This window comes from Halichoeres trimaculatus, unplaced genomic scaffold (genome assembly GCF_033239565.1).
Source record: "Halichoeres trimaculatus isolate MK-OKI-2021-1 unplaced genomic scaffold, fHalTri1.1 fHalTri1_scaffold_20, whole genome shotgun sequence".
NCBI classification, from domain to species: domain Eukaryota; kingdom Metazoa; phylum Chordata; class Actinopteri; order Labriformes; family Labridae; genus Halichoeres; species Halichoeres trimaculatus.
Genome location: NW_027437198.1, coordinates 5,089,933 through 5,117,564, shown reverse-complemented (window position 1 = coordinate 5,117,564; position 27,632 = coordinate 5,089,933). Strand labels below are relative to the sequence as shown.

Here is a 27,632-nt window from a genome sequence, read left to right as displayed (position 1 = left end):
TTTACAGCGCTGTGAGGAAAAACAGCTGTCTGGCCAATCACAGACCTGTGCGCTCTGTTGACGTAATATTCGTGCGACGTGATCATCAACATGCGGGATGGATGTGTTGACTGAAACCAACGTGTGAAGTGAGAAATTAGGATTTACATGTACACCGCACATCAAATATAAAGGATTTAGGATAACAAGTGAACAAGATGGCAGGTGCAAATCTTCAGTTCAAAACAAAGTAAGTATTTGACGCATGGCACGCTGTCATGTACGCCTTTGAACGTTGTTTTGTGGTTAGCACAAGCTAGGCTAATGTGTCATGTGAAGTTGCTCCAAGTTGTACACTACTTTTTGTTTTATTCTGTTTTAGCTATGTCGTCTCCAGCAAAATCGAACCATTTTACAAAGGAGGGAAAGTACAGGTGAGTGTTCTGCTTCATGTTTTATACCCAAAGTGCCTCTGTTGACAAAATGTGTCTGCATGGAGTTAACTGTTGTAGTATATCCAGCCTGAAATTGTCTTATTATGGAGAACTGGAGTCGTTTGATTATGCATTATCTCTGTGGGTAACTAAGAAGAGACATATCTAAATGTAAAATTAATGAAACAGCTAAAACCAAAATATCCAAAAACTAAATCCCATGTAAGAAACAATCTTCAGAAATAATCTTTTAAGTCCTAATAGAGTTTCATTCTGTAACAGTTTCTTATGCCTCAGCAGATATCCAACACAAGTTAACACATGTTAATCAGTTTATAACTTCTGCACCTTTGTGTTTGTTCTACAGATCAGTAAAGATGAAAGGTACATCTTTTGCACTTGTGGTTCCCGCGTCAATGTTTTGGAGATCAGCACTGGGAAGATTGTCCATTGTGTAGAACATGTAAGTCCAGAGTGAATGTGTTGATTCTAATGCCTGTGCCAGACTGCAATGATATTATCAAATATTTGTTATTGTGAATTTTGAATATACTGTCAAAGTAGTTTGGGATTTTCATAGCATTTGCACCTGCTAAATTCATATTTAACCATCTTTTTACTTTAGTTTCTGAAAAGTTTAAGTGTGATAGAAAACCTTTCTCCCTATATTTCTGTTATTGGCTATATTCTGGTAATAAGCATTAAAACAAGCAGGTTTTTGGGTAACTGATTTTCTGATTTCAGCTCCTCAAACTATAAGGTGCTTGCAGTGTTGCTACAGTTACTTTGAAAAAGTAATCTGGTTACTACTTACTAATTACTCCTTTAAAAAGTAACTCAGTTACTTTACTGACTAATTGATTTTAAAAGTAACTCAGATTACAAGTTACTTTGTTAGTTACTTTCAGCAGCTGCTAGCAACACCTGCAGCTGCATAATTTGGCAAAAATTGTACAGTGCATTTAAAATGAATGATAATAAGAGCCCACATGTTTGTTTTAAAGTAACATGCAGACATTGGTAGTAGTAAAACATGTACTTTACAATTAAAAACAAAAAATATTCATTTTACACATTTTGAATTTCAAAATACAACTAGCGAATGTTTTTACAGTGCCACTTTGGTGCACTGCGCATTTTTTAAATTTAAATTATTTTCTTTAAAAAATTTTTTTTTTTGGTCTAGTTTGATTTTTATCAGTTTCATTTTTCTTAAAGCTGTAGTCTATTGAACCTGTATTTGTAATACAACAAACAAAAATAAATGTTGCTGGAGTGCGGGCTCACATAATCCTCAGTACCCTGCTCGGGGCACCCCAGTCTAAAAAGTCTGGGCACGCCCCTGCTCTGCTGTAGCCTACGTTATGCTGCTCTGCTCCTCAGCGGATGGATTTGTGCTAAACAGAGGGTTCAGCTCTTGGAATAGAGAGAGTTACAATGAAAGACAGGACTCACCTTTCCCTAGGTAAAAATCAAACAACTTCTCAAGCGTTTATGGCCGCAGTGCGCGAATCTCTCTCTGATTGATTCCTAAATGTTTGAGTCAAATATCTTAAGCAAACTGCCAGTGCAGAGTGAACAACGAACCATAATATTATCATCTTTAGCTGACACAAACTCAAAACAGTGACTGTGTTTCCTGCTAGAAAACAAACATCTCTCCTCTCCCCCTCTGTTTACCTTTGTGTCACTGGCTGTTATTACTTGTGAGTTGTCCTCGTGCTGAAAATGTGATGAACACGCAACTCCCGTCAATCCCCAAGACACAAGAAAAAAGCATTTAGATTTTTTAACGTGAAAAATGAAAAGAAAAGTAACTCACAGTTAGTTGAATCAGTAACTTTAATCTGATTACTGGTTTGGTAATAGTTACGTGTTAGATTACTTGTTACTGAAAAAGGTGGTGAAATCAGAGTAACGCGTTGCTTAGTAGCGCGTTACCGGCATCACTGGTTGCTTGCTCTGCTTTTTTTTCACATTTGATTACTCCCTAATTGTTTCCATCATGTCCGTTCATGTTGTTACTGCAGGATGATCAAGAAGACATCACATCGTTCGCCCTCAGCTGTGATGATGAGGTAAAGCAAACACTTTTCACATACTTCAGTGAGCTTTAACCAAACTTTGTGGTGTTGACTCATCATTACTGTCCTTAAAAACGTGTATGTCTCTGCTCTGCGTCCAACCACAGCTGCTTGTGACAGCCAGCAGAGCGCTGCTACTGAGGCAGTGGGACTGGAAGCAAGCGCAGTGTTCCCGCTCCTGGAGGGCCATTCACACAGTTCCTGTGGCTAGCATGACCTTTGACTCCACCTCTACCCTACTAGCTACAGGTCCGAAATTAAAGGTTTACTGGTGTTCAGCTGGGTTTTCCTTGATGTTTGTTTTTTTTTATATAACTTTTATGTCCTCTTGTTGCATTGCAGGTGGCTGTGATGGCACTATAAAGATTTGGGATGTGGTGAAGCAGTACTGCACCCACAACCTCAAAGGATCGTCTGGTGTTGTGCAGTAAGTTCAGATATCTTTAAACTATAAATCTTGTACACGGATCATAGGATTAATTCCCAGTCCAGTTGGTGCGAACGCCCTTGGCTTCTGCCGCACGAAAACACTGCTGTAGGGGTAATTTCTGCCCTAAACCTTGTGATAGGACCCAACTTGTTCCATCCCGGAGTATCACTTTAATTTCTCCTCACATTTTGTTTGTGTGTCTCTCAAGCTGTCCTGTGTAAAATGACTAAAAGCCTAAAAAGAAATACAGCTGATATATGAATGCATTTTTTTGAGTAGACTCGTACACAGATTTTATCCAGACATAATGGCTTTGCAAATCCAAAAAACACTGAAAATAAAGTAAGTGTCCCTTCTCTGCTTTTGCAGTTTGGTCCAGTTCCACCCAGACATCAGCAGGCTGCAGCTCTTCTCCTCCTCTTTGGACTGTGGCATCCGGCTGTGGGACCTACAAACCAGTCAGTGTGTGTGTGTGCTGCAGAGCCACTACAGCGCTGTCACCGCCCTCAGCTTCAGCCCTGATGGAGGCACCATGGTCAGGTAAAGGGTAGAAAATGTTCAAAAAGGTAAAGTGTCTTGATTCGTCTTTTCCTGCTCTAATTGTGTGCTAATCTTTACTCGTAGCTCTGGCAGAGATAAGATTTGCACAGTGTGGGACCTGGAAACCAAAAAAGCTAAAAGAACTGTGCCAGTCTATGAGGTAAGTTAATGGAGAGGATGTAGAACAAAAATATTCTCTAACTAACCCTTCAAACTTGAAATTGTGTGTACACTGTTTTTGTTTTCAGGCTGTGGAGGGTGTTGTGCTTTTACCCGACAGTGAAGACTTCTCCGAAATTGGAGTCAAAAACAAAGACTTGCATTTCATCACAGCAGGAAGCAAAGGTGACTCCACTGATAGGCTGCTAAAGTCTCAACTGCATCATTCTGTTTTCTGTGATTCACCCCTTCTCTACCTCACCTGTAGGTATCTTGAGAGTGTGGGAGGCCAGCACGGCACGTTGTGTCTACACGCAGACCCTACCTGTCTCTGCAGAGGCAGAGGACGAGGAGAAGGACGACGATCCCCGCAGTCTAACATTCCTCCTTCACCTGCCCAGCTCCTCACGACTGGCCACAGTCACTGCAGAGCACAACATTGTGCTCTACCAGCTGCCTGCTCTCAGCACACAGCAGCAGGTAAGAACTGAGAGGTCTTCTTTTAGCATGAAGCTCTTCAAGAAGTTGAAATCTAAATCCATTCTGCGTGTTTTCCTTTTTATCATATTTATCGGGGATGGAACAATTTATGAAAAAAATCCAAACTGTTTGGTTTTCACCCCCAGTTTGGGGCGCATGTGCTTCGTTTTGTTTGTGTTTCTTATTTTTTATTTCATTTTACTACTCAGTCTGAAGTGAGTATGTAGCTTCGATCATACACATGTGCAACCTTGAGGTGAAGGAGTTCAGCAGGACACTTTGTGGGGAGGCGTGTGTGTTGTTTACATGACAGAGGGTGTACCTGTGGTGTTGAGTCGTTCTGCTGTGTGGGAGCTCTTTAGATTCAGTGTGAGCTCTGATGACGGCGGTGAGAAAGAGGAGGATAAAACCGCGACTGAGTGTTGCCAACTTAGAGACTTTGTTGCAAGATTTAATGACTTTTCAGAGCCCTCTGGGAGTTTTTCCAAAGATGACAACTTTTGCAACTTTTCTGGAGTTTGAAGAATCTGAGGTTAAAGTGTGTTTTGATCTCCTTAATGGTCAGCGCGTGTGAGCCCCTCCCCTATCCAAAACACACACAGTCCTCCTCACTGACAGCAGATGAAATCACGCAAGTGTGTGTCTTATTATGGCCATTTCTGCCAGTGCCCAGCCCAGATAAAGGAGGAGCGTTAATATTTAGACATTTGAAAAGATATGTTCTGAACATATTTATGATGTTGTTTTTTACCTGCTTTCTGTCTCTCCCTTGATATTTTTCTCTCCTACAGAGTCCATGACAATTACATGCAAATGAGTTATTGTGCAAATTAGACAGTAGTGTTATTTATTGGCTTTTAATGACTTCTGGGACAGACAATAGTGACTTTCCCTTACTGAGGAGTTGGCATGTCCAAACTAGAAGTGCTTCACTTAGCTTAAACAATGTTTGAAATGGGAAACAGCCTCATTCTTTCGGCTTTTTTATTACTATACACGACGTAAAAGATTGAAAATAATCTGTTAACACTGGGTTATTAGGCTATGGTAACAATGTACACTGAACCCAAGCAAAACCTGTGACCACAAAACTGTGATACGAACTGAAACATAGATTTTGTGAATTGTTCCATCCCTAATATTTATTAGACATGCACCGATAGATCAGTGCCAATTTCCTTAATTTTGGGTGATCCCTGACCCATCCTTACATATGAAACTGATCTTATATACTCTGGGAAGATGTGACAGCCAGCTGTTGTTGCTTTTTGCTCTGAGGCCTAAAACTCAGGACACTTCGTTGGTTGTTTAAGTTGAAACATAAAGATTTTATTGTTTCACAGGTATTGTTCAATTATTTTTAATGAAATAAGATTGGAACATTGAAGGCATATGCTGTCAGTTATATAAAATAGAAAATAAAAATCGGTATCCCCAGGTCAGGCATTTTCAAGATCCGTGATCGGTGATTGGCCAGAAAATTATGATCGGTGCACCCCTAATATTTATTTAACCAGACTCCCCCAACTTAGACATGCAGACCCTGTCTCACGGCCATGTTAACTTTAATGCATCCTCTCTTCTTCTGTTTACCCACTCACAGTTTGTGGGTTACAGCGACGAGGTGCTTGACGTGAAGTTTCTGGGTAAAGACGACAGCCACATCGTGGTGGCCACCAACAGCTGCCAGCTAAAGGTGTTTGAGCTGCTCACCAACAGCTGTCAGATCCTGTACGGACACACAGGTGGGTGATCAGCAGGGGGCAGCATTTGTGCATTTAAATCTACAAATGAAACAGCCCAGGTAAAGTGACTGGTTGATGCTTCTCAGAAGCTTTGATTCTAATTTTCAACTCACATGTTTCCACCTCTGTGTCAAACACTTCAAAGAAAGTTTAAAAACTGCAGCAGACTTTCTGTAGCTTGTGACAAATTGGACCACAGTGAATGAAAACAGTTTTTGAATTTAAACAAGTATTACCAGAATGTTTTGTGTGTAAACAGTAAATAATAATTATAAATGGGTAACATGTAAGCTGATACATTTCTTTACAGTGATTACTAATAAGAACACCTGACACCACGTTTGTATCTATTAAAATTATTCAGATTTGAAAGAAGTAGCAGTGACAGGCTCCATCATACATGTCCTGATAAATGAAATGAAACCTGTCATCAGAGAAACCAGAGCCAAACTAAGTCAGATCTGTGTGACCTGCTGAGCAGGTTTGATGGATGTTTATCTTTTCAGACATCCTCAGCTTTTCTAATCTGTTTATCTTCTACAGATACCGTCCTCTCACTGGACGTCTTCAAAAAAGGTTTCCTCTTTGCAAGCTGTGGGAAGGTAAGCTCACGTCTCTTCAGTTTCCATTAACACTGCACACAAATAACTGAAACAGCAGCAAGTCTCTCAGTGAGCTGTGATTTAAAAAAACTGACATATGAACACACCTGAAGCTGTAAAAAAAAGGAGTTGTTTTTGAACCACAGTAAGCTGATGATGACGATGTGCATGTTGTGTGTCTGTTCAGGACAGGTCTGTGCGTGTGTGGCAGATGGACAGCGACACTGGTCAGGTGACCTGTGTGGCTCAGGGCTCCTGCCACACTAATGATGTAGGCTCTATCACCTGCTCTAGGTAACTATCCTGTTCTTTATCAGAACACAAACTAGAAACAGTAAGACCAATCCCAACTGTCACTCTTACTCCTTCTCCTTGGTCCTCTGTTTTAAGGGCCAAAGAGAAGGGGTGACAACACATCTCTAAGAAACGACACACTACTCAATTCCTGCTACGTCATCACCTCTAGTCGCTTGCTGGCTGATGAAGGCAGAACGACTGTTTATTCACCTTCAAACCAAACAGATTTTTACAAACTGATGATAAACTGATGTCAGATTAGGGCGACACATTCACAGTAGAGCCTGACTGCTTTGGGATTTTTGGGGCTGATGCTGATACCGATACTGGGGGCAAAAAAAAGCCGATATCCAATATATCGGCTGATATCCGATATATCGTCTGATATGTATAATAAATTAATTGATATACACAGGATATATACTGTATATGAACACAAATTATTATAATACCCATATGATTCAAGACAGAGACAGAACTCTATTAAATTAAAACAAAGAGCTTTAATTATAAAACTGTCAACATAAGAACTGTAGTGTAAATGGATGATAAATAAGAGCAAGCTGTAAACACAATAATAAATAAAGAAGTCAAACTTTAAACACAGTAAGTAGAAAAAAAAAGTCAAACTGTAAACACACAATGAGCAACTTACACAACGTTAAAACGCCGTATTATAGTCTTACATTACATCATGGTGGACGGAGGGGGCGGGCACTTGAGCAGTGTGCAGCCCAACACACAGACACAAAAGAGCAGGAGTGACAGAATCTCCACAGAGCAATTTTTTTTATAATCGGTTACATTTTGGCCGATGTTGATTAATCCGTGACAGGCATAATTGGCCCGATTAATCAGTCGGGCTCTAATTCACAGTAAACAGACTTCACTATGATGCACTTCATTACATGACAGCTAAGCTATAAAAAGCTAACATTACAGTATTCAGAAACTACATAATATAGCTTCTGAATACTGTAACGTTAGCTAATCATAGCTTCTGTAGCTAATGTAGCTCCTGAATGCCGCTCTCTGTCTCATCATTCATGTAATGCAGTTCATTGTAGTGAAGTCTGTTTGCTGTGAACCTGTCACCCTGATCTGACATTATTGTAACTTATATTAGCTGTAGCTGCAATTTCAAAATAACACCAACGATTCAAAACATGGCTAATATTTACATGGAATACCAAAGGGTTGGATATCTGATAAATATCTTTATCATGGGAAATTCGTCATGCCCCTTGGTTTCAAGTGAGGTCTCTCTTTTCGTTTCAAGGGCTGTGGAGCCCTTCACCTTTACTTTAAGGATAATTGAGACACCACTTCTCTAGACATGCATGTGCAAAATCAAGGGTCAAGGGGTAGAATCAGGATTGGCCCTTACTCTAAAATTTAAGTTAATCAGTGCAAACACTTTATTGAGATCTTGTTTTTTTGCACATTTTTCTGACCAGGTTGAAAGCGTCCTTCGTTGTGTCAGGCAGTCAGGACTGCACGGTGAAGGTTTGGGATCTTCCTGCAGACTTGTCAACAACAGAAGGCGAAATACATCAGCTGACCGCCTGCGCCACTGAGAAGGCACACGACAAGGTACCAGAGCGTAATTTTTCTCACTTTCACGAAGAGGAAAAACCTGCAAAAGAAGCCTTACACAATTTAACCCAAGCTATTAGTAATGAGAGAAGGTCAAACAACCACCTGCCCAAACATATAAACATCTTCACTCGTCTTTTTCTGCGTTAACACCATCTCAGGTTACATGCAACACTTCCAGATCTTTTTCATGATCACAACAGACGTCCACATTTCCGGTTAGCTGTCAGTGAAATTAGAACTACTCATTCCTGTGATGACAAGTTTATGTGCCCTTGGAAAGGTGTGTTGGTGTGTGCTCAACATTTTTGGCACAGGGGAAACTTGCAGATGCTTTCACGGCATCATGTCACAAATGCCAAGCTGTTCACCTACAAAGTTTAAAGAAACGTTACAGGATGTGGTTTTATCTCAGACTGATTCGCTTAGTGCTTGTGGCCATGTGTATGCAGGACGTGTTTTCACTGCTGCGTCTTTGATGCTACATGGATAAAAACTAGTTAGTTCCTTACATAACAAACACTATATTGAGAGTCAGATGTAAAATCTGAGCATCTTTTTGCATCCTCGAGGAGGTGGAAATGTAAGATGTTTAATCCCACACGGAGTTCCTGGTTTCATCTCCCTTTTCTGTAATTTGAAGAAATGGTGGTGACATTTCTTTCTATTATTCACTCTTTGTTCTCATTTCTCAATCTCTGGCAGGGGAAAAAGGCCTCTTTTGTCTTTTTGCTTGGTCATGTACAGCTCAGCTAATTTTTGGTTCTGTGGAATAAAAGTGGAAAGTCATGCTTTAAAAGTAGGTCACATCTGTTAAAGGCTGATTTTTGATGGAAAGAGCAAAAAGATTAAAAAAAAAAAAAATTAAGTGCATTTCTCTTCTCTCCATCTGAGAAACTTTAAGCCTCTTAGAAATTCACCTCTTAACTCTTATCAGTTTGTCACTTTAAAAGTCCTCTTTAGCGCTAAGATGGCTCACAGATTACAGTTATATTTACCAGAATCTAGTCTTAACTTCATGGGAAATCTCTAAGAAATGTCATAATGTAAGAATTCAGAAAATAGAAGGAGAGCACACAGATTTCACAGCAATCTGACTGCTTTAAAGGTCCCATATTCTGCTCCTTTTCTGCAGTTTAATATGGATCATTGATGTCTTCATAAAATGGTAGTAACATGTTTTGGTCCAAAAAGCCAATAAATCAAGCACAGCAGCATTGTTTCCAGGCTCTCATAGCCCCTCTGTTCAGAACGCTTAGATTTAGTGGGCGTGGCCTTCATATGTGAATGAGCCACCGATGATACCGCCCTGCTCTTCAACGTCACTGAGAGTGGCGCCACGAGCTCCGAGTGCACAATGTTCAGAAAACAGCAAAGCTTGTTTACCGTAACATTACAGGCTTAAACAACAGGCTAACTGTAGCTAAAGTTAGCATCCTGAAGCTAACACAGGGACAGGGGGGACACTTAGGAAAAGCTCTTACATCTGCTCCACAGCACACAGCATTTAAAATACTCACATTTCCAGGGTCTGAGTTTTGTTGGTGGATGGTTGGTAATGTGCCTGGATTCAGGACCAGTCTATTCTCTAGCCCTCTGTTGTACTGTCCAAAGTTGGAAAAGCAGTCGGTCGTGAAGTGACTAGCACACACATGCACAGTTTTACTGAGTGTAGCTGGCACATTTCCTTGATGAATGAACTCTAGCCACTTAGTCTTGTCTTCTTCTGAGATGGAAAGCTTGTGCATAGAACTATGTGGTTGTTCACAGCCAAAAACAGAGCAGTGATGGCTGCTAGAGCAGCAGCGGGGAGGGGAGTGGGCGGTGAGGGGGTTTGGGGGTATCTGCTCCGGTGGACCTGTCAGGTCAGACTTGTTCCTGATTAGTCAAAAAAGGGAATCGCTGACGTCAGCAAATCCCCAAAATCCAAACAGCTTGTTTTAGGTCAGGATTTTACATTCACAAGTGCTACTAAGAAAAAAGGTTTTGTCATTAAATATCACATTTTGTGGGCTGGGAAGAAAGCCAAAGACCCACAAATTTCACTAAAAGACTTAATAAGGTGATTTTTGCATAATATGGGACCTTTAATATATTTGAAAATAAGGTTCCTGAAACAAAAACTGTGACAATTTTCACACACATTGACTTCATCATTTCTTTGACGCAAACCCATCTTCTCATAAGGAAGTGTAGAAAACCTGCTGCCCTCCATCTCACCCAGGAAGTTGATGAACTTCAGCAAACAGCTTGGAAGTAGGAATTCCAACGGGCCATCATTTCCTTCTACGCCCGCATAGTCTTGACTAAAGACGTGTGATATAACAATCGACAGTCTGTCCTCGACAGTACCTGTTGCTTCATTTACCTCCCGTTGTCATGTAAACAATCTCTTTGCCTCAGACACAATGTCTGCTGTCAATCACAGCTGATGTTGACACTTGAGGCCGTGCAGTTGGAGACGTTTTGAGAGTGTTTCTGGTGGAATGAATCCTTCATTAATTCACCTTCACCATGCTTAAATACATTTTTTGCACAGTCCACCTTTTGACTGCATTTCTGCTCAAAGTTATTCATGCATCATCATTTATTCTTTATTTTCCCCTTTAGGACATAAACAGTGTTGCAGTGTCACCGAATGATAAGCTGCTGGCTTCAGGCTCACAAGACCGCACCGCCAAGCTGTGGTCATTAGCCAGAGAGGGGAACGTGACCCTGCTCGGCGTGTTCAGGGGCCACCGCCGCGGTGTTTGGGCCGTCTGCTTCTCTCCTGTCGATCAAGTGTTGGCGACGTCATCTGCTGACGGCACCACCAAGCTGTGGAGTCTGCAAGACTTTGGCTGTCTCAAGGTAGGCGACGAAATACGTAAAACATACATAAAACATAGACCCTGTCTCTAAAGAAAAAACGAAACTCAAAAAAAAAAAACAACAACAATAAAAACTATAGCCTAAATAAAGGGAGTTTATACAGTTCATGAATTGTTTGTAACGTGCTTTTTCCCAGTCAATCCGTACTGTCTGTCAAACATTTTTAACATTTCTGGCTTTCAACCGTATTGAAGGGCTGCATTTCTTTGGCAATGTAGCTGTCTTTGAGCGCCCACCATTTGGCGCTTTTATTTCTATTTACTTTGCAGACCAAAAGCCTCAGTAAGAGCGGATTGTCAAAGAACAAGGCTCCGCTGCACCTCCCCTTCTTCTTCTTCGTCGTCGCCACTATTTTCAAACAAATGCGACATATCAGCTCGTTGGTGTTCATGAGCTCACACTTTGTTCATTCTGATAAAAAACAAAATATTCCCACACTGGGACTGTGGCAGGCGGCTTAAGAACCGTATCTTTCGTGCCATCACTCATATTAGCGTGTGTTTCCTCCTTACCCCTCAGGACGCTCGCTTCAGCTCTCTCCGTGTGTACGCGCGAGCAGCACCGTCTTCACCCCAAAGATCGCATTTTTGACAGATGCTCACTCTATAAATCCGCAATAGAACCTATGCACCACAATGTTAGGAAAGAAAGACGTAGTGAGCCATCTTCTCATTCAGCCTCTTTGGTGGAAAGAGAGGAGGAAAACAAACATGCATGCACGTGTCAGTTTATCGAGGCTGGCAAACTTACCGAGGACATTTTTATTTATCGTTCGTTTAATTGATTTATTGATTATCGTGACAGGCCTAGTCCCAGAGTATCTTTGACAATACATGTCCTATATTTTACATTTTAAACTGTTAAACCTTGAATTCAGTCACATTATTTGGAAAAGATAAATAGCAAGTTTAGAAAGATGAAGCCTATGTGGAAGTGCTAAAGTTGCTGTTCATTGAGAATCCACTTGAGGCTGGCTTTAGAAAGACCAGAAACTACGTACACATAAAAACAAACTTTTACTATGCTAAAAACATGTTTACAGCCTGGTCCAAAGAACGTCTTCGCTCTGAAACGCTAATTTCTCTATCTGCACACACTGCAGGGGGGGTGAGTCTTTTCGAACCGCAGTTTAGAAGATATTAAAATCATCTGATTGTCAAATCAGAGACACAGCTTAGCTTACGTGACTGACAGGCGCCCTATAGCTGTTAGAAAGGAAACTCAAAGCCCTGTTATATCCAGTATGGCTGTGCCCAAGAATTGGCTTCATTTCACTGTATCAGGAACATTACAAAAAGTCTGTGATATTTGGGCATTTTATATTTCAAATTAAGCAGACCTCTGTTAGAGACTTAAAGGTAGGGTCTGCAGGAATTTCGGTTTCTCATTAAAAACTCAACATTCATACTTGACTCCTCCTCCTTGGCTCAGTGCCAGCAGCAGCGCACACCCACGGCCTCTGACCGTAGCCATGTAAACCCTAGCTCAGCAATCACCTGTAGCATCACGTTTCTACATGGGAGAGATTCGAGAGCCGTGTGCCTGACTTAGCATGTTAGCACAAGCTAATCTTGTGTATTTCACACATACCTTGTTAGCAGAACGCCAACTCTCGTCGCTCTTCATTGCGTGCTGCTCTCCAAGTTCCCAAAAATGAGTGAAAGTCAAGCCAAGCTTCACCTTCACTGAGTAAAAAGCTTTATCTGTTTCACGTTTCATTTCACTTTGGTTGTTTTTCATCCCCCATGCCACGTAGCTGCTCTGATTAGCGCCCACTCGCTATTATTAACAGGTGAAGCCACTTGCGCACTGGGCGCTCTGTGGTTGGCGGATGCAACCATGGCTATTGTTCGCCCAAAAACGTCCTAATACAACCAAAACACCAACATAGAGGCTGAGGAAGGGGTTGAGGCAGACACTGACACTGACAAACATGCATAGAGGCCCAAAAGTGAAGACTGAGCTGGATTATAGTAAAAGCTGACATTCTGTTATTTTGGAAAATCCTGCAGACTCTACTTTTATGTGCACCACAAGACAACTAATTCTACCAGATCTTAGTTTGCGGTTCAACAGCAAAGTTTCCCAGGATTTCTTTATTTAAATCCTAAAGTTTTGAACCATTTTCCTGCACAGAAATTGCCTTTTCCGTATGGTGACAGTCAAAGTTGTTTGAAAAAGCAGTGGATGAGTAAAATACATTTTATTTGAGTTTGTTTTGCGTTGGTGAAAAAATGTTTTCCTCATTTTGACTCTTCTCTTCTCTAGACATTCGAGGGTCACGACGCATCTGTTCTGAAAGTCATCTTTGTGAGCCGAGGCACGCAGCTGCTTACCAGGTAACTCCACCATCCTCCGTAAAATAACACTCACTCAGAGCCTTAAAAAAACCTTTCCTGCTTCACGTTATCTGAGATGTCTGATAGTAATGCTGACTGACTTATGTAATGCTTGTTTGCTAATAAGACTGAAGAATGTGGAAGGAAAACATTTACAGGGAAACCGAAGCTGTGTCACAAATCAAACTATTGACAACAAATGCTGTTTTTTTTTTACCTTTTTTATAACCTGTGTGCTCTGCTAAAGAATGAAACTTAAAAAGGAAAAAAAAGAGACTAACATCCACCAAAAGCAATACTCAACTGTTAGTCGTGTTTATTTTGCATTGCTAAAATAACTCTACAAGCAATTTCCTTAAGTTTTGCTCAATGCTCACAGCTCAGTTCTCCTCACTCTGCTCTCTCCTCAGCGGCTCAGATGGTTTAGTGAAGCTTTGGACCATAAAGACCAACGAGTGTGTGAAGACGCTGGACGCCCATCAGGACAAAGTGTGGGGTCTCCACGGCAGCCGCAAAGACGACAAGATGGTGACCGGTTCGGCAGACTCTAACATCACAGTGTGGCTGGTAAGTGTGATCTGAAGGGGCAGTGCGTAGCTACATACTGTCAAACTTGGGGCCATTTGTTCGTAACTGAAGTATCAGAATAAGAAATCAGAAAAGACTGTTTCAAGCTCAGGGCTCAAAACAACAATAAAAACTAGGGCTGTCATTTTAATGCGTTAATTAGATAAATTAATAACACCGCAAATTAACGCGTTATTTAAATCTTAAGAATTCTTTGAAAATTTGTTTCCAACTTCCTGGTGTCATGTTTCAGCTTGGGGCTGCTCTGCACCAATGAGCAACAGTTTGTGTGTTCAGAGCATGTAAAACTGAAAATACTTTTCTTTTCTTTGATCTAAGATGTGAATTAAGTGTTTTGTACATAGTTCCTCACAGTTTTTAGCCTTTAGCCCTGGTTCTCCTGACCTCATGGAAGTATAGAAGTTCATATTGCAGTGAAAATTGAGTCCACATTAAGTAAAAATGTGACAGAAGCAAAAACCATCCTAAAAATCAAATCAGCTTATCTTAGGTGCAGGACTGTGTAGATTTTGTAAAGATAGAACCATAAAACTTTTTTCATGTCTTCCCTATGCCTCAGGGTACCTAAAAATGTGTTGTATATATTCCCACCTTATTTTAAAATGTTTTTTTAATGTCTTTTAATGTAATTTTAATGTCCTGGAATTCAAATTCTTTATTTTGGGACCTTAAGCAGATATGAGATTAAAATGCGATTAATTAGATTAATTAATTAATCACAAATCCTGTAATTAATTAGATTAATTTTTTTAATCGCCTGACAGCACTTACAAAAACACAATAAAATATTTTCATCAATGAAATTTTACCTTTTTGTCCCAGCTTTACTGACTTCTGGGCCTTAAAGACATGTTACTAACAAAAAAAATAAAAAAATTAAAAATCCCTCAGTGATCAACAGATTATCTCAAAGTGCTCTTCTTACTCTCCTGACAGGATGTGACTGAAGTGGAGCTTGCAGAGGAGCAGGCCAAGCAGGAGGATCAGATACTCAAGTAAGTTCCTCCCAGATTTATCCTCTGAGACATAAAATATGAGCAGGCTTGTGTCATTTGTTCCACCGTCTTAAGAGGTAGACAAACAAAGCCTTGTCGTCTTTCTGTCTGCGGGAAGTGATGCCCTTGTTGCACAATTCTGTTTGTCTGTGACCGTGTTAGGCTAAGGTGGGCCCAACTGGGTCAAAGGTCAGACATGAAAAAGGTCAGACCTGATAAGATGGCGGGAATTTAAGGACCCAGACACTTGGTTGGTTGAGTGTGGTTATATTTGCTCACAGATATCCGAATACATGCAGTCAGACGTGTGTGTGTTTACACTGGCATGGTAATCAATCATGTCGGCTGCATGGGGCTGAGAAAAAAACTCTGGCTGATATTTTGAAAGCATTTCTTATGATGAGAACCATCATGTTGACAAAGAGCTGATGCTAAAGTCAACTTATCAGCAACAAATATCACACATCTACATGTGTGTTTCTGTGTAACCTGCAGTCAGAGAGGATCTCATGCAGCATCTTAGGATCAAACCAACTCTAGGGAGAGGGGTGGATGCTTTTTGGGGTTTGAGTGTAAGGCACAAGCAGCCCACTTTTGACTTGGAAAAATATAAAAGATGACAGGACCTAGGGATGGGAATTAAAAACCGGTTCCTGTTGAGAATCGATAAGAAATGTTTCAATCCATTGATATCATTAGCCTTTGCGCTTAACGATCCCCTTATCAATTCCCTTATTGATTTTAGCTTTAAGTTTTACTGAAGAACTGACTTCATAAAGAAATGTACATTACTCTTTCTCAGGAGTTTCATATTCAGTTCATTCGAAATGGTATAAATCACCTTATTTACCAAAATAACAAAATAGCGCAAGCTTGATGCTAACGTATATGGGAAACTGCATTGATATGCTAGCTGTTAGCATACATTAATACAACTTTAGCTTCAGAATAGAATTTCAACTTTCATCACAGAAACATATCAAATCAACTCTTTGGAAAAAATACTGAGAATTTCAAATGTCAAAAGCCATGAAAGGCTCATGGCTGACTTCATAACTACGGAAAGCTTCCAAACAACTTTAACCATTGCTGTAACCACTTTAAGACACTAGATGGCCTACTTTAACACAGTACATCAACGACACATTGTGTGCCATTTTTACCTGTTTCTGTATAATTGTGCCCAGAAATATCCAGACTCAGGGACCAATTACATTTTATTCACTTACAGTATTAACTCAATTAAATGTTATTGACACAGAAAATCTGTGAAGCTGCTTTTTGTACTTACAAGTTGTGAGTGGAGCGAGAGACAGGGTAAAAATGTAGGAGTGTAAATAAGTTTATCAGCCCTGAAAAGTGTACAGATCAAAGTCATTTGCAAGATGTGGGAATAGTGATCGTAATGCTTTCACCTTACTTGGGACAGGGACATTTCACTTCTTTTGCAGTAAAAATTGAGAATCCTTGTGCAGATGTGTTTTTCTCTTACCTGTGTTTTAACCTGTCTGTGTACTTGTTGTGTGTGTTTTTTTGTATAAAGGAAGCAGGAGCTGTCCAACCTGCTCCATGAGAAGAAATACCTGAAGGCTTTGGGTCTTGCCATCTCTCTGGACCAGCCTCACACGGTGCTCACCGTGATCAAAGGTACTGAGTGTGCTGCTGCTGCTGCTCACTTTGAAGTGAAGATCAGGGAGAGATAGGATAAAAAAATCACAATCACTTTATCAGTGTCTGACTTTTCTCCTCTGTGTAAACACTGTAATATTTTTTCCTTGCAGTGTGTGTAGCTCTGTGCACTCAGCATTTCTGTCATTCCTCTGTCCATTCTCCTGTTGTTACTCTGACAACCTGCTGTTTTGTCTCTCTGTCATCTGCCTTTCTGGACGGTTGCACTCTTTAAGAGTTTTGTCATTCGAGTATTAGTGCATCTGCCAAAAGTTGCCACATTTCATCCTGTCCAGTTACTCTGAAAAGGCAAAACAAAGTCAAAGTCACCATACAGACATGTGCAGTGGCATTAGTCAGTCTGAGGGGAACCCCTCTTCTGGACTTTGGAGGTTTCTTGGAGCCACAGGTTGCTCTGAAGACAGTGTATTCAATAAGTTTGAGTCAGTTTCAACAACAGGAGTTATCTGCTGTAATCTGAGGATTTACCACTTGAATGGATGCAGGGATGAATCAGCAAACATGTTGTTTGGTAACAAAACAAACTTTTGTTCAAAGATGAAGCAGAGTGGTATCAATCATCCACCTAGTCATGTGGTATTCTGTTTCATAATCTGCACTCTACTTATTTCAGTTTCCACATGTGTCTATTTATAGTACACCCGAAAGTAACTGTGTATGAGTCTGGTGTGTATCCACATGCCACATACTGGTTCTCCGGCATCTTCAGAAATTATTTAACCTACTCCCACTGACTTTTACTCTCTATTTATCCAAGTGTAAACATCAACAGATCACTAAGAATCTGCTTGCTCCTTGTTGACTTTATGTGGTGCTTCAGGCATCCCACCTTTGACCTTTTTGTCTCAGATGAGTTCCTTTGAATCTCTTTGTGTTTAAATCAGTGGAAAAAATAATGCTAAAATAAAGTCTAGGTCACTTATACTCATGAGTTCTTGGGGACAGCAGCCAATCCTACAACCCAGGCAGGTTTGTGATTAATGAGTCAGAGCTGTGACCTGACTTGATTGCATTGTCTTCAAACCTCTGTTATCACAGATTTAACTCTGATATATCTCACGTTTTTGTTTCCTTAATCCCTTCAGCAATTCGTCAAGGAGAGGAAAGTAAAGAGCTGTTGGAGAAGACGGTGCTGAAGCTTCGAGTAGATCAAAAAGGTAAAGAGTCGTTATTGTCCAAATACAGAATTATGAAAGGAAATAATTAAAGAGGCTGTGAGGAGTTTCTAAGAGATATTAAAAAAAGTCTGCCCTCTAGATATATGCCTGATCATAATCCACACTTTGAAAAAGGATTATCAGCACCATTATAGGTTATTCCTTAATGTTACCTCGTAGCTTCCTTCCAAGAGCAGGACCAGATTGATTTCCAGCACGCCGAAGTCTCTGTGACAACACCATGCCAGCTGACGAAGTTTAGAAGTGAGAAGAGAGATCTGTGTTTTTCTCTGCTGAAAACGATTTCTGTGATTAATTTTGTAGTGATGGTGGACACTGGAGCCTAACTGTCAGACAGAAAAAAGACAGAAGAGCAGAAGAAAGTGAAACAGGAGAGAGATAGAGCATGAGCTAAAGGATAATTATTACTCCATAACACAGGTTAAACTGTTTGTGATAATGTTGATTCCAACCCACAGTCAGCAGTTATTCTGCAGTGGTCTGTTCAAACTTGAGAGTCTATCAATAAAATGAAGAGTGAGGTTACATTAACTCTGATTGGTAGGTGACCGGCAGGACATAACCAGGATTCATTAACATTACACATTAGCACTAAACATCACTGGCTTCTATACTATGGTATAAAGATTGCTTTTTGTCATGTAATAAACAAGAGTGCTACTTAACTTTTGATAGATGCCTTACCTCGTCACTAGGGCTGGACGATTACTTGAATTTTAATCTTGGTTTCTATTTTGGTTACTCACGATCATAATTAAGTTATAATCAAAGAAAAACGATTAATGTGCTGCACAGCGTGTATGTAATTTCCTGCGCTGCCAAAGCACTGTGAATGCACCTGTGTTGTGTGCGGCAGCAGCAAGCAAGCAAGCAAGCGTTTGTCGATCAGCAACATATAAAGAAAGCGGTTTACAAACATGGCAGAAAGGGAGCCTTTAGTTGACAAGACAGGTTGGACTATTTCAGTCATCTGGAAGAATTTTGGCTTCAGGTTGTCAGACATCCAGCAGAAGGACATTACTTGCAAAAGTTGTCATGCACGCCCCCCAAAGCAACAGGATAAATTTATTTAACCACTTAAAGTTCAGCCACAAAGTGGTCTATGACCAAGTTTTAAAGGACCAAAAGAGCCGAAAAAGTGCTAGCTTGTCAGCTTCAGTCAGCACCACAAAGACACAGTCCTCCATCAAGGACACTCTTTACAGTGCCACTCTATACCCCACCAGCTCCCAGAGACCTCAAAAGATAAGGAAGCTGTTACATTTATGCTATCAAAGGACATGTGCCCCATCAGTACCGTAAGCAACCCAGGATTCCAGAAACGAATTTATTAATTGTTCTTTCAAGCTGTAGTTCAACAAATACTCAGGTTTTGAAATTATGAATAATTGTGATTTCAATATCTATCAAAATAATCGTGATTATTAATTTTGCCATAATTGTCCAGTCCTACTCGTCACATTCTATCCATAGACTGTATAAAATATCGATGTAGTCTCCACAGCGTCACCAGTCTGTTTCTGATACACTGAAATATAGCCAATTGTTGGACAGGGCCATGTTGGATATGACACAGACCTTGAGCTTCCTTTTTAACAGCTATAGGGCTCCTGTTAGTTGTATGAGCTGAGCTGTGTCCCTGATTGGCCAATCAGACGATCCTAATATCTTCTGAACCACCGAGTTAGAAAAAATGTGCCCCTGTACAGTGTGTGCCGATCGTGAAATTAGTATTTCAGACCCAAGATGTTTTTTGAACCCTGCTGGATGTTTTTAATGCTGTAAAAGTATGATTTTTTGGGGGCTTGGTGTGTACATGGTATCTGGTACTTTCACACAGGCTTCATTTTTCTAAAGTGGATGTTGCACCTTGGTTGGATCTAGTTAAAACTTGTCTTGAAATAGGAAAAGTGGTTACAAGAAGAAGAAGATCTGCTCTCCATTCATTTCCAAAATAAAATCACAGTATGTGTGGAGACTCCGGGCCTGAAGGTGGCGCTGCAGTCTAATTAAAACAGATCCTCCTCACAGCATCTTTGAAAAATGGATTTGTGGTTGAATAAATTAATCTCTAATATAAATCTTATAAATGTGCTTGAATCTAAGAGACGTCTCTAAAAAATGCTCTGGCATCCTTATATTATCTTTCGTTAACACAAGCTTTGTAAAGATAGAATGACTCACTTTGTTCTGACTACATCACCTGACCCTGCTTTGACCTCCATCCCTCTCAGAGTCACTGCTGCGCTACTGCGTGGTTTGGAACACCAACGCCAGAAACTGTCAGGATGCCCAGGCCGTCCTGCAGGTGCTCCTCACACACCTGCCGCCTGATGAAATGCTGCAGTACCAGGGGGCACGGGCACACCTGGAAGGACTCATCCCCTACACAGGTTAGCCAGAGGAGGAGACTTATTTATCTCATAAATACAGGTCACGTGAAGAAGACATTAAGATACTCCTTAAATGGAACTGTTCATGAAACCAAGGCCTTAACCACACCTACACTTTGATGAGCTAATGATAAAATAAAAAATATCACAATGCATCTGAACAACTACGCCAGCTGAAGAACAAGATGTGCAGACATGAAAATGACACTGGGTGTGGACATTGTTTTGTTGACTAGAGAAAGAACCCTGACAAGCTGGCATGATTGAGGGATTAAAGTCAGGTTTTAAATGTCAGTGGTGAATGAATAAAAATGGGGCAAAGATGATTAGCATGGATTTCATTCAGCTTTTTCTCCTGCAGAGAGGCACATGCAGAGGATCGGCAAACTGCTGCAGGCGTCCATGTTCTTGAACTACATGTGGCAGAAGATGAGAGTGGCTGGAGTTCCGTCCAGGTGAGAGCACGTGTGAAATTATGACAGATACCAAATCTCCTCATACCCTGTTCAAAGGAAATATATACCTATGTAAATAAAACACTGAAGCCGCGTTTCCCCCAAGCAGACCGGTTTGGTTCTTCTCTGTACAGGGCACATTTTGCGGCATTTCCACTGACTTATCCCAGGACAGATCCCCAAATACCCGAGACAAGCCGTCCCACTTTTTGGGACCCTTTCGTATAGGTGCCAAGACTGAACTGATCCGTTCTCAGAAGGTGGAGCTACAACACTGCAGACCGTTGATTGGTCAAAAGAATCGTCACTTACTGTGCAACAGCAGCTGCATTTCTCCTGGCGGCACACAGACTTCTTTGAAACAAAGCTTGATTGCACTTTGTATCAAAGAGCTACATGCCAACCACAGAGAGGACGAAATGCTGCATGTCTTCCATCTGTGCTCTTTGTTAACTGTGTTGCGTTTTTCTTCTTCATTGGATTAATTAGCGGCGTACATTGTGTCATCCTGCTACGGCGTCACACTTTTATTTCTTTTATTAGAGCTGCGGCTTTCAGCATCCAGCGTACACGCCGCCTACGAGAGGGCACAGTTTTCTGTGGAAACGCAAATTGGATCAGGCTTAACTGTTCCAAACCGTGCCAAACCGTACTGAACTGAACCGGACTGCTTGATGGAAACGCGGCTTAAGATGGTATAGTTACAAGCTTTGACAACTAGAAAAACAGCATAAAACGAAATAGAACTCACAACAGTATGTCCATGGTTACAAGGTTAAGAGAAAATCCAGCACAAATCCTCTTTATTCCTACTATGCTAGCTTCCTGTTAGCAGATATTGATAGTTCTGACCTACTGGGAGTTGTATACACCTCTCACTGCACTGTCTCCATTGTGATTGCATAGACAAGATGCCACAAAGCTGAAGATGAGTCCAATCATAATCAGCTGGCAAGTCTTACTACACATTTGAAATGATACAGTACCAATGCCATGTACCTGGCAATCAGTATCAGTACTTAACGGTACTAATTTTTGGTACTTTTGTTTGTTTTTATGTGGAAATAAATATGAATTGTTTTCTAATAAAATCTCAAGGTTTTCAATTTAACATATTCATTCTTCAATATATAACCCTGTAATGCTGTGTTCATGTCCAGCATGGAAAACCACCTACTCTTCCAGTCCCTCACAGCCACAAGGATGTGTTTAGGTATCTAAACATGGTACCTTTTGATTTTACGTAAATCGGTTCTCGATGGAATTCGGTTGGAACCTATAAAAGTATCCAAGGGCGCAGTCACACTGGCCACCCAAACCGTGCAGTGCTTAAGCATGATTCCCCATGTTATTTTATTGTTCTTTATAATTTGATGATACTGTCTCCTTTAGGGCCAGAAAATGTCCCTGAGGGTTTCTTTTTCCTTTTTACCATTAAGTCTCACTGTTTTCTTTTTGTGTTGATGTTGCTGCTGTTTTGCAGCATTCCTTTCATGCTTCAGACATTTAGATACCTACCTTTGTGATTTAACGTCCACTAATGCAGGACACTGTTTAGATAACCTCTCTGGGATTAAGCTGCCCTTTTACTGACAGGCCGGCCCAGATTTAGATTAATGGGAGTACGCTGATAGTTCTGGCAGGTTTTAGGTCAGTCTGAATCCAGCCTTGAATATTTATACTTCCTTGTTCTCAGTCCAAAACAGAGAAAGTGCATTTGGCTCTCTGCTCAGCACAGCACTTTGATTTCAGGCTGTTTAACAGGAAACTGTGTTTTGGGGGTTTAATGTGACATAAAGTATGACATGAAATCGATCCAGCAGCCAACTTTAGTGTATACAAAGACCATCATTGTCTTTTTTTTGGTCTCATGGGAATCCTATAGACGGAAATGTGGTGCGTTTTGTTACCTGGCGACATTCTTAGCATGAAAACAGACATGATACCTCTTTTTTCATGAGGTCATGTGATGTCACAAGGCTGGGCTGCCAGGTCAAGTGCTGGTAAAACTTCCACCTACTTATTAGCCACGTTAACATGGACTCAAATATTCCTCTTGCATTCGGTTTATTTGCTTCAACGGAAAGAATTTAACCTTTGTAAACACCTCATTCCGAAAGAAAAGTGCCAATCCAAATGGACATTTAATCGGTTTCACAGGGGTGAAATATTCCTTACCCCAATCCGATTGAGGTATCATGTATCCCCTCAAACGGAAAGTTGTCAGGGTGCGTTCTTTCAGCGCATGCTCAGATATGACGTAAGACGCAACTAGAGACGTTCCTCAACTTTAAAAATGGCGGCGAGCCGTTAGCTCTGGACTGCTGTGGAAAGTTAGTTTTTGATCCAAACTTTGAAAGAAATGAACATAATTGCAAGACTGGACGGACAAACTCGCAATACGGAGTATTGCAACACCATGATAAACAAACTGTCGTCCTCCATGTTTAAAAAACCTCGTGATGTTTACGTTTTTCTGCGCATGCCCCATTGACTATTCTGTTGGATTACAGCGGGGCATGTAGACCAGAGATTGGAATATTCCTTTCCATGTATACTATTGTTTTCGGAAAAGTCATTCGGAAAGATTCCATTCAGAAAGACGGAAAACTCCTCATGTAATTGATGATAATTATATGTTGTAGAAAAAATGAGTTAATTGTAGTTTAATCATTATTGTTTTTTTTACAGCATGGACCAAGATGAAAAAATGGACACCTCTCCTCTTGCACAGCCTTTCTTTACAATCGACAAGGAGAAAACAACAAGCAGCACCAATGAGGAGAACCCAGACGGAGATGGAGATGACGCACAGGACGAAGATCCAAACTGTCAAATGGAAGAAGAGGAAGAAGATGACACTGAGGTCAGTGTCAGCAGGAAAGCGTCCGCCAACAACGGAGAGATCACCAAAACAAATGGGAACCACCACGCTGAAAGTGAGGAGAGCTCAGAGGAGGAGGAAGAAACAGATCAAACTGTAAAAGTGATGAAATGTCCCCAAGTTTCTTCAACCCCACAATGCCAGACCATCAGCAGCTGACGCAGCTCTCTAAACTCATGACAGAGGACTGAGGACTCATCTGGGGCCAGTAGAAAGGACACAGAGACAGGTGTGGGATGATGATTGAGGTAATTTGCTGTTCTGAGCGTTAAATAGCTCAGACTTAATTTTGCATCAGGTCTTCCTTTCACAGTCTGAGCAGGTTCTATGAAACCATCAGCCTGATTTCCCCTGACACTGAAGACATAAAGGAGGAAAGGAGGACACTGAATGGTTTACTCTCAGGCAATAATCCTGGTTTATGTACAGAAACCGGCCTGCTTTGTCTCGTCCTGATCTACCGGCTCAACCACAACGCAAAGATCTCTTACATAACCCAGATTTTTCATGTGACTGCTAATGTTTATAAAATAAAAAGTGGTCTTTGTGATTTAAAATGAGTCACATTTCTACACAAAATAAACAAAGTATGGTTTTTACTTTTTTAAGTATCATCCTTAGGGTATGAATCCATCAATCATACGCCTGGAGAACGCCTACAGAGTGGAAACTGTGGAAATCCCTGCAGGTATGTTTAGGTAAGAATAGCTCAGGTGGGGCTTGTTGTGTTTCTATATTTATCAAACTAGTTAGATCATTATGCTGGGAAAAATGGGTTTGTGGAAAACTCAAGAGCTTTAACATGCAGGTCGTTGGACAGAAAACTTTTTTTTCTAATTTAAACACACAAGTACTGTTGAGACAAAGCATTAAATGAATCGTCTACAGCTGCTTTTATTGCCTTTAAATTTAGTTTTCAAGCTAACATTATCTAGCTTAACACTCTAACCTAAGAGCCTCAAGTGTTCAATAAGGCATGTACTTTCTCATATTCAACAAATTGTGATTATTAGAAGTAGTTATGACCCTTGACTGTCAGGTCACAAAGCAGTGATTAAGATCAAAAGTAATCTAAGCCTTTGTTTAAAGCAACTCGGTTCCAGTTTGAGAAGTTTAACTAAACTGACGCCAACTTCCCTCTGGGTGTGTAACGTTCGTATAATGTCTCATTTTGAGGATTTACTGGGAACTTTTGATGGGATCAGTACAAAAGCCTGTTTCACAAACTGGTAACATTCTGATGAAAAGACCTTGGTGTTAACCAAACAGGTCTGTCTGAGGTTATTCATTACCCAGCTTTCCTGCTAATCGCTCTTCTGTGTTGGATAAGCTTGCTTAAATCTGATTGGTGGACAAAAATAGCAGCACTTATTAATCCCAGAGATGTTAAAATAGCAATTCCAGGGTCAACCTGATCGCTGACGTCACACTAAATCCATCAAAAGTCTGGAGCGCATTACTGAGGTTTGTGCAGAAACTAACAGAGGACAAGGGAACAAAACAAGCAGAAAGTAACAACAAACCTCAACACTAAATGAGTCTAACTGTGTCACAGGACTGGTTGGGTGAGAAGTAAACACCAACAGGAAGAAGACCTTACATAGGTACTGATTTGTTTTTCTGCATGCATTGAGAATAACACTAGGAGAAATCCAAACTTCATCTGAATGAAAATATTTGATATTTGTGATATATGACAGTAAAGAAGAGTGTTACACTGCAAAAACTGAAATGTAAGGGAGCGTTTATGTCTTATTTTAAGTTTTTTTTAAAAAAGGTCCTATTAGACTTCATATGATTTTCATTAGCCTGAAAGTGCAGAAAAAAAATCTTCTATCAAGACATTTCAAGACAAAAACAAAGCCACAATTTCTTATTAGGAGTTAGGGTTAGGGTTAGGGTTAGGAGTTAAAAAAAAAGGTTAATACTTTTTAAGTGTCTTGTATTAAGACATTATTCTTATTGCAAGAAATTCTTGTAATAAAAATAACATCTTAACATAATCTCTGAATACAAGAAACTTAGCAACTTTTTTTTTTTTCATCTGAACTAAATAAGCACATTTTTCTTTTTCCATTGAAAATATATTTTTTAGTTTTTTCCCTCAGTAACATTCAAAAACAGCACAACCGTATAGCTTCATCCTTTAAATATCCCGCCCATTAGGGATGGGTACTGAATTAGGTACTTTTACAGGTACCGACTGAATTCTTTCAAAAGTACCAGGTACCGATTCACCTAAAATTAAAAGGTACCATGTTTAGGTACCTGAATGCATACTTGTGACTGTGAGGGAATGAAAGAGTAGGTGATTTTCCATACTGGACATGAACACAGCATGTCAAGGTTATACGATGAAGAATAAATATGTTAAATTGAAAAAAAAAAAGCATTTTATTATTAAACAAATTGATATTTAGTACCACATAAACACACACTAAGTATCCAAAATTGGTACTGTTAAGTACTGATACCAATTGCCATGTACAGGGCATTGGTACCGTATCATTTCAAATGTAAAAGGTAGCCATCCCGCCCATGCCCACAAACAAACCTCAAAGTTTAAAAACAAAAAATCAAGGTCAAGAGTAAAAAGGTCACAAAGATAAAATACAATAACTTAATCAAAAAGGTGTGAAGAAATTGAAGTACATTTGAAAGTAGCGTCAAGAAATAGAAATATTGCCAATAATCAAAAATAGCTGCAGAAATTACTGTTCTCATGTGAAAACAATGCAGCAGCTTAGAATAACAACATAATACCTTAAGAAGAGAAACAAAAGAAAAACAGCAGCTGCTCATATCTTGGCCATGACTTCAGTAGATGAAGAACCTACGCTCAGAGAGAGGTAAAGACCATACAAGAAGTTTGGTCTTATGTCACGCACAGGTTTGTCCTGTCTTAGGGAGGAAGAAAACGAAAATGGTGACAGGGGAGTGGCTGAACAGGCACGAGAGGAAAAGATTGGTATCAGCGGGTGATGATGTACTACTATAATATCTCATGGGGCTAAAGCTTCTCAGAATGCTGAAGCAGAGGTCTCCAGTGAGGGAAAAAAACAATCAGAGCACTCTAAATAAGACCTCGTGCAGGCATGCTTTGAAGCAGGGGGGGTTGTAAAGATTTACATAAGAGAAGGATCTTTGATTAAATTAGCAATTTTGACAACTAAGGATTTTTTTTCAGTTTTTTCAGTGTATGACTGAGACAAATACAACATCATATTCAATCTTGCAAGTAGGCTGATGAGAATTCTCTGTCATTGGAGGCGTTAACAGCTGTCAAATCTGAGGGACCATTTTACACTGTATTAAAAAATATAATAATTTTTTAAACCTAAAAGTTATCATTCAGTCAATTCTGAGTGAAAACATGCTTAGTTGGTTGGTGGGTAACGAGTGGGATAATGCAAAGTGAAGGGTAGGATCTCAGTAGAATCTCTGCTTGTTAAGACTTAGTTTGACAGAACCACCTGCTCACAATACATTCACATTGACCTACACTGTAAAAAAAATGTTATTTTACGGGAAATAGTTGTAAATTTTAACAGATTTTTCCTGTTTTCTTATAAAACAACAAAATGCTAGTAGATTTACAGGTGTTTTCAGTAATTTTACACAGTCAAAAATAAAATCAGAGTTTTACACTTCCTAATCCTTAATTTTTAAAAGTATTTTTTCTGTTTTTCAAAAACATTATATAAAACTGTAAAATTACAGAAAATATCTGTAAAATGACATTCTGGATGTTTTTTAAGGTATTATGCCAGCTAAACCCTGTACCCTTCTCACTCATGGTTGCAGTTCACTGAAAAAAAAAAAAATGTAAAAAATGTTAAAAGCACTCGCAGCAATGTTTCAAGACAAATACCCTAAAATTACAGTCAAACACTG

The 27,632-nt window shown here is 40.1% G+C and overlaps 1 protein-coding gene across 1 annotated transcript; it reads left to right on the top strand.

Moving 5' to 3' along the window:
- Positions 1–70: 70 nt before the first annotated feature.
- tbl3 (transducin beta like 3) lies at positions 71–24,300 on the top strand. Its single transcript, XM_074697388.1, has 23 exons — positions 71–229; positions 362–413; positions 781–876; positions 2,444–2,491; positions 2,605–2,746; positions 2,840–2,924; positions 3,297–3,467; positions 3,552–3,627; positions 3,716–3,812; positions 3,895–4,106; positions 5,710–5,851; positions 6,395–6,453; positions 6,641–6,747; positions 8,208–8,343; positions 10,957–11,196; positions 13,486–13,556; positions 13,967–14,123; positions 15,081–15,139; positions 16,683–16,786; positions 17,914–17,985; positions 20,241–20,399; positions 20,761–20,854; positions 23,546–24,300. The coding sequence occupies exons 1-23, from the start codon at positions 198–200 to the stop codon at positions 23,895–23,897; spliced, it is 2,763 nt and encodes a 920-aa protein (XP_074553489.1). The 5' UTR covers positions 71–197; the 3' UTR covers positions 23,898–24,300.
- Positions 24,301–27,632: the final 3,332 nt, after the last annotated feature.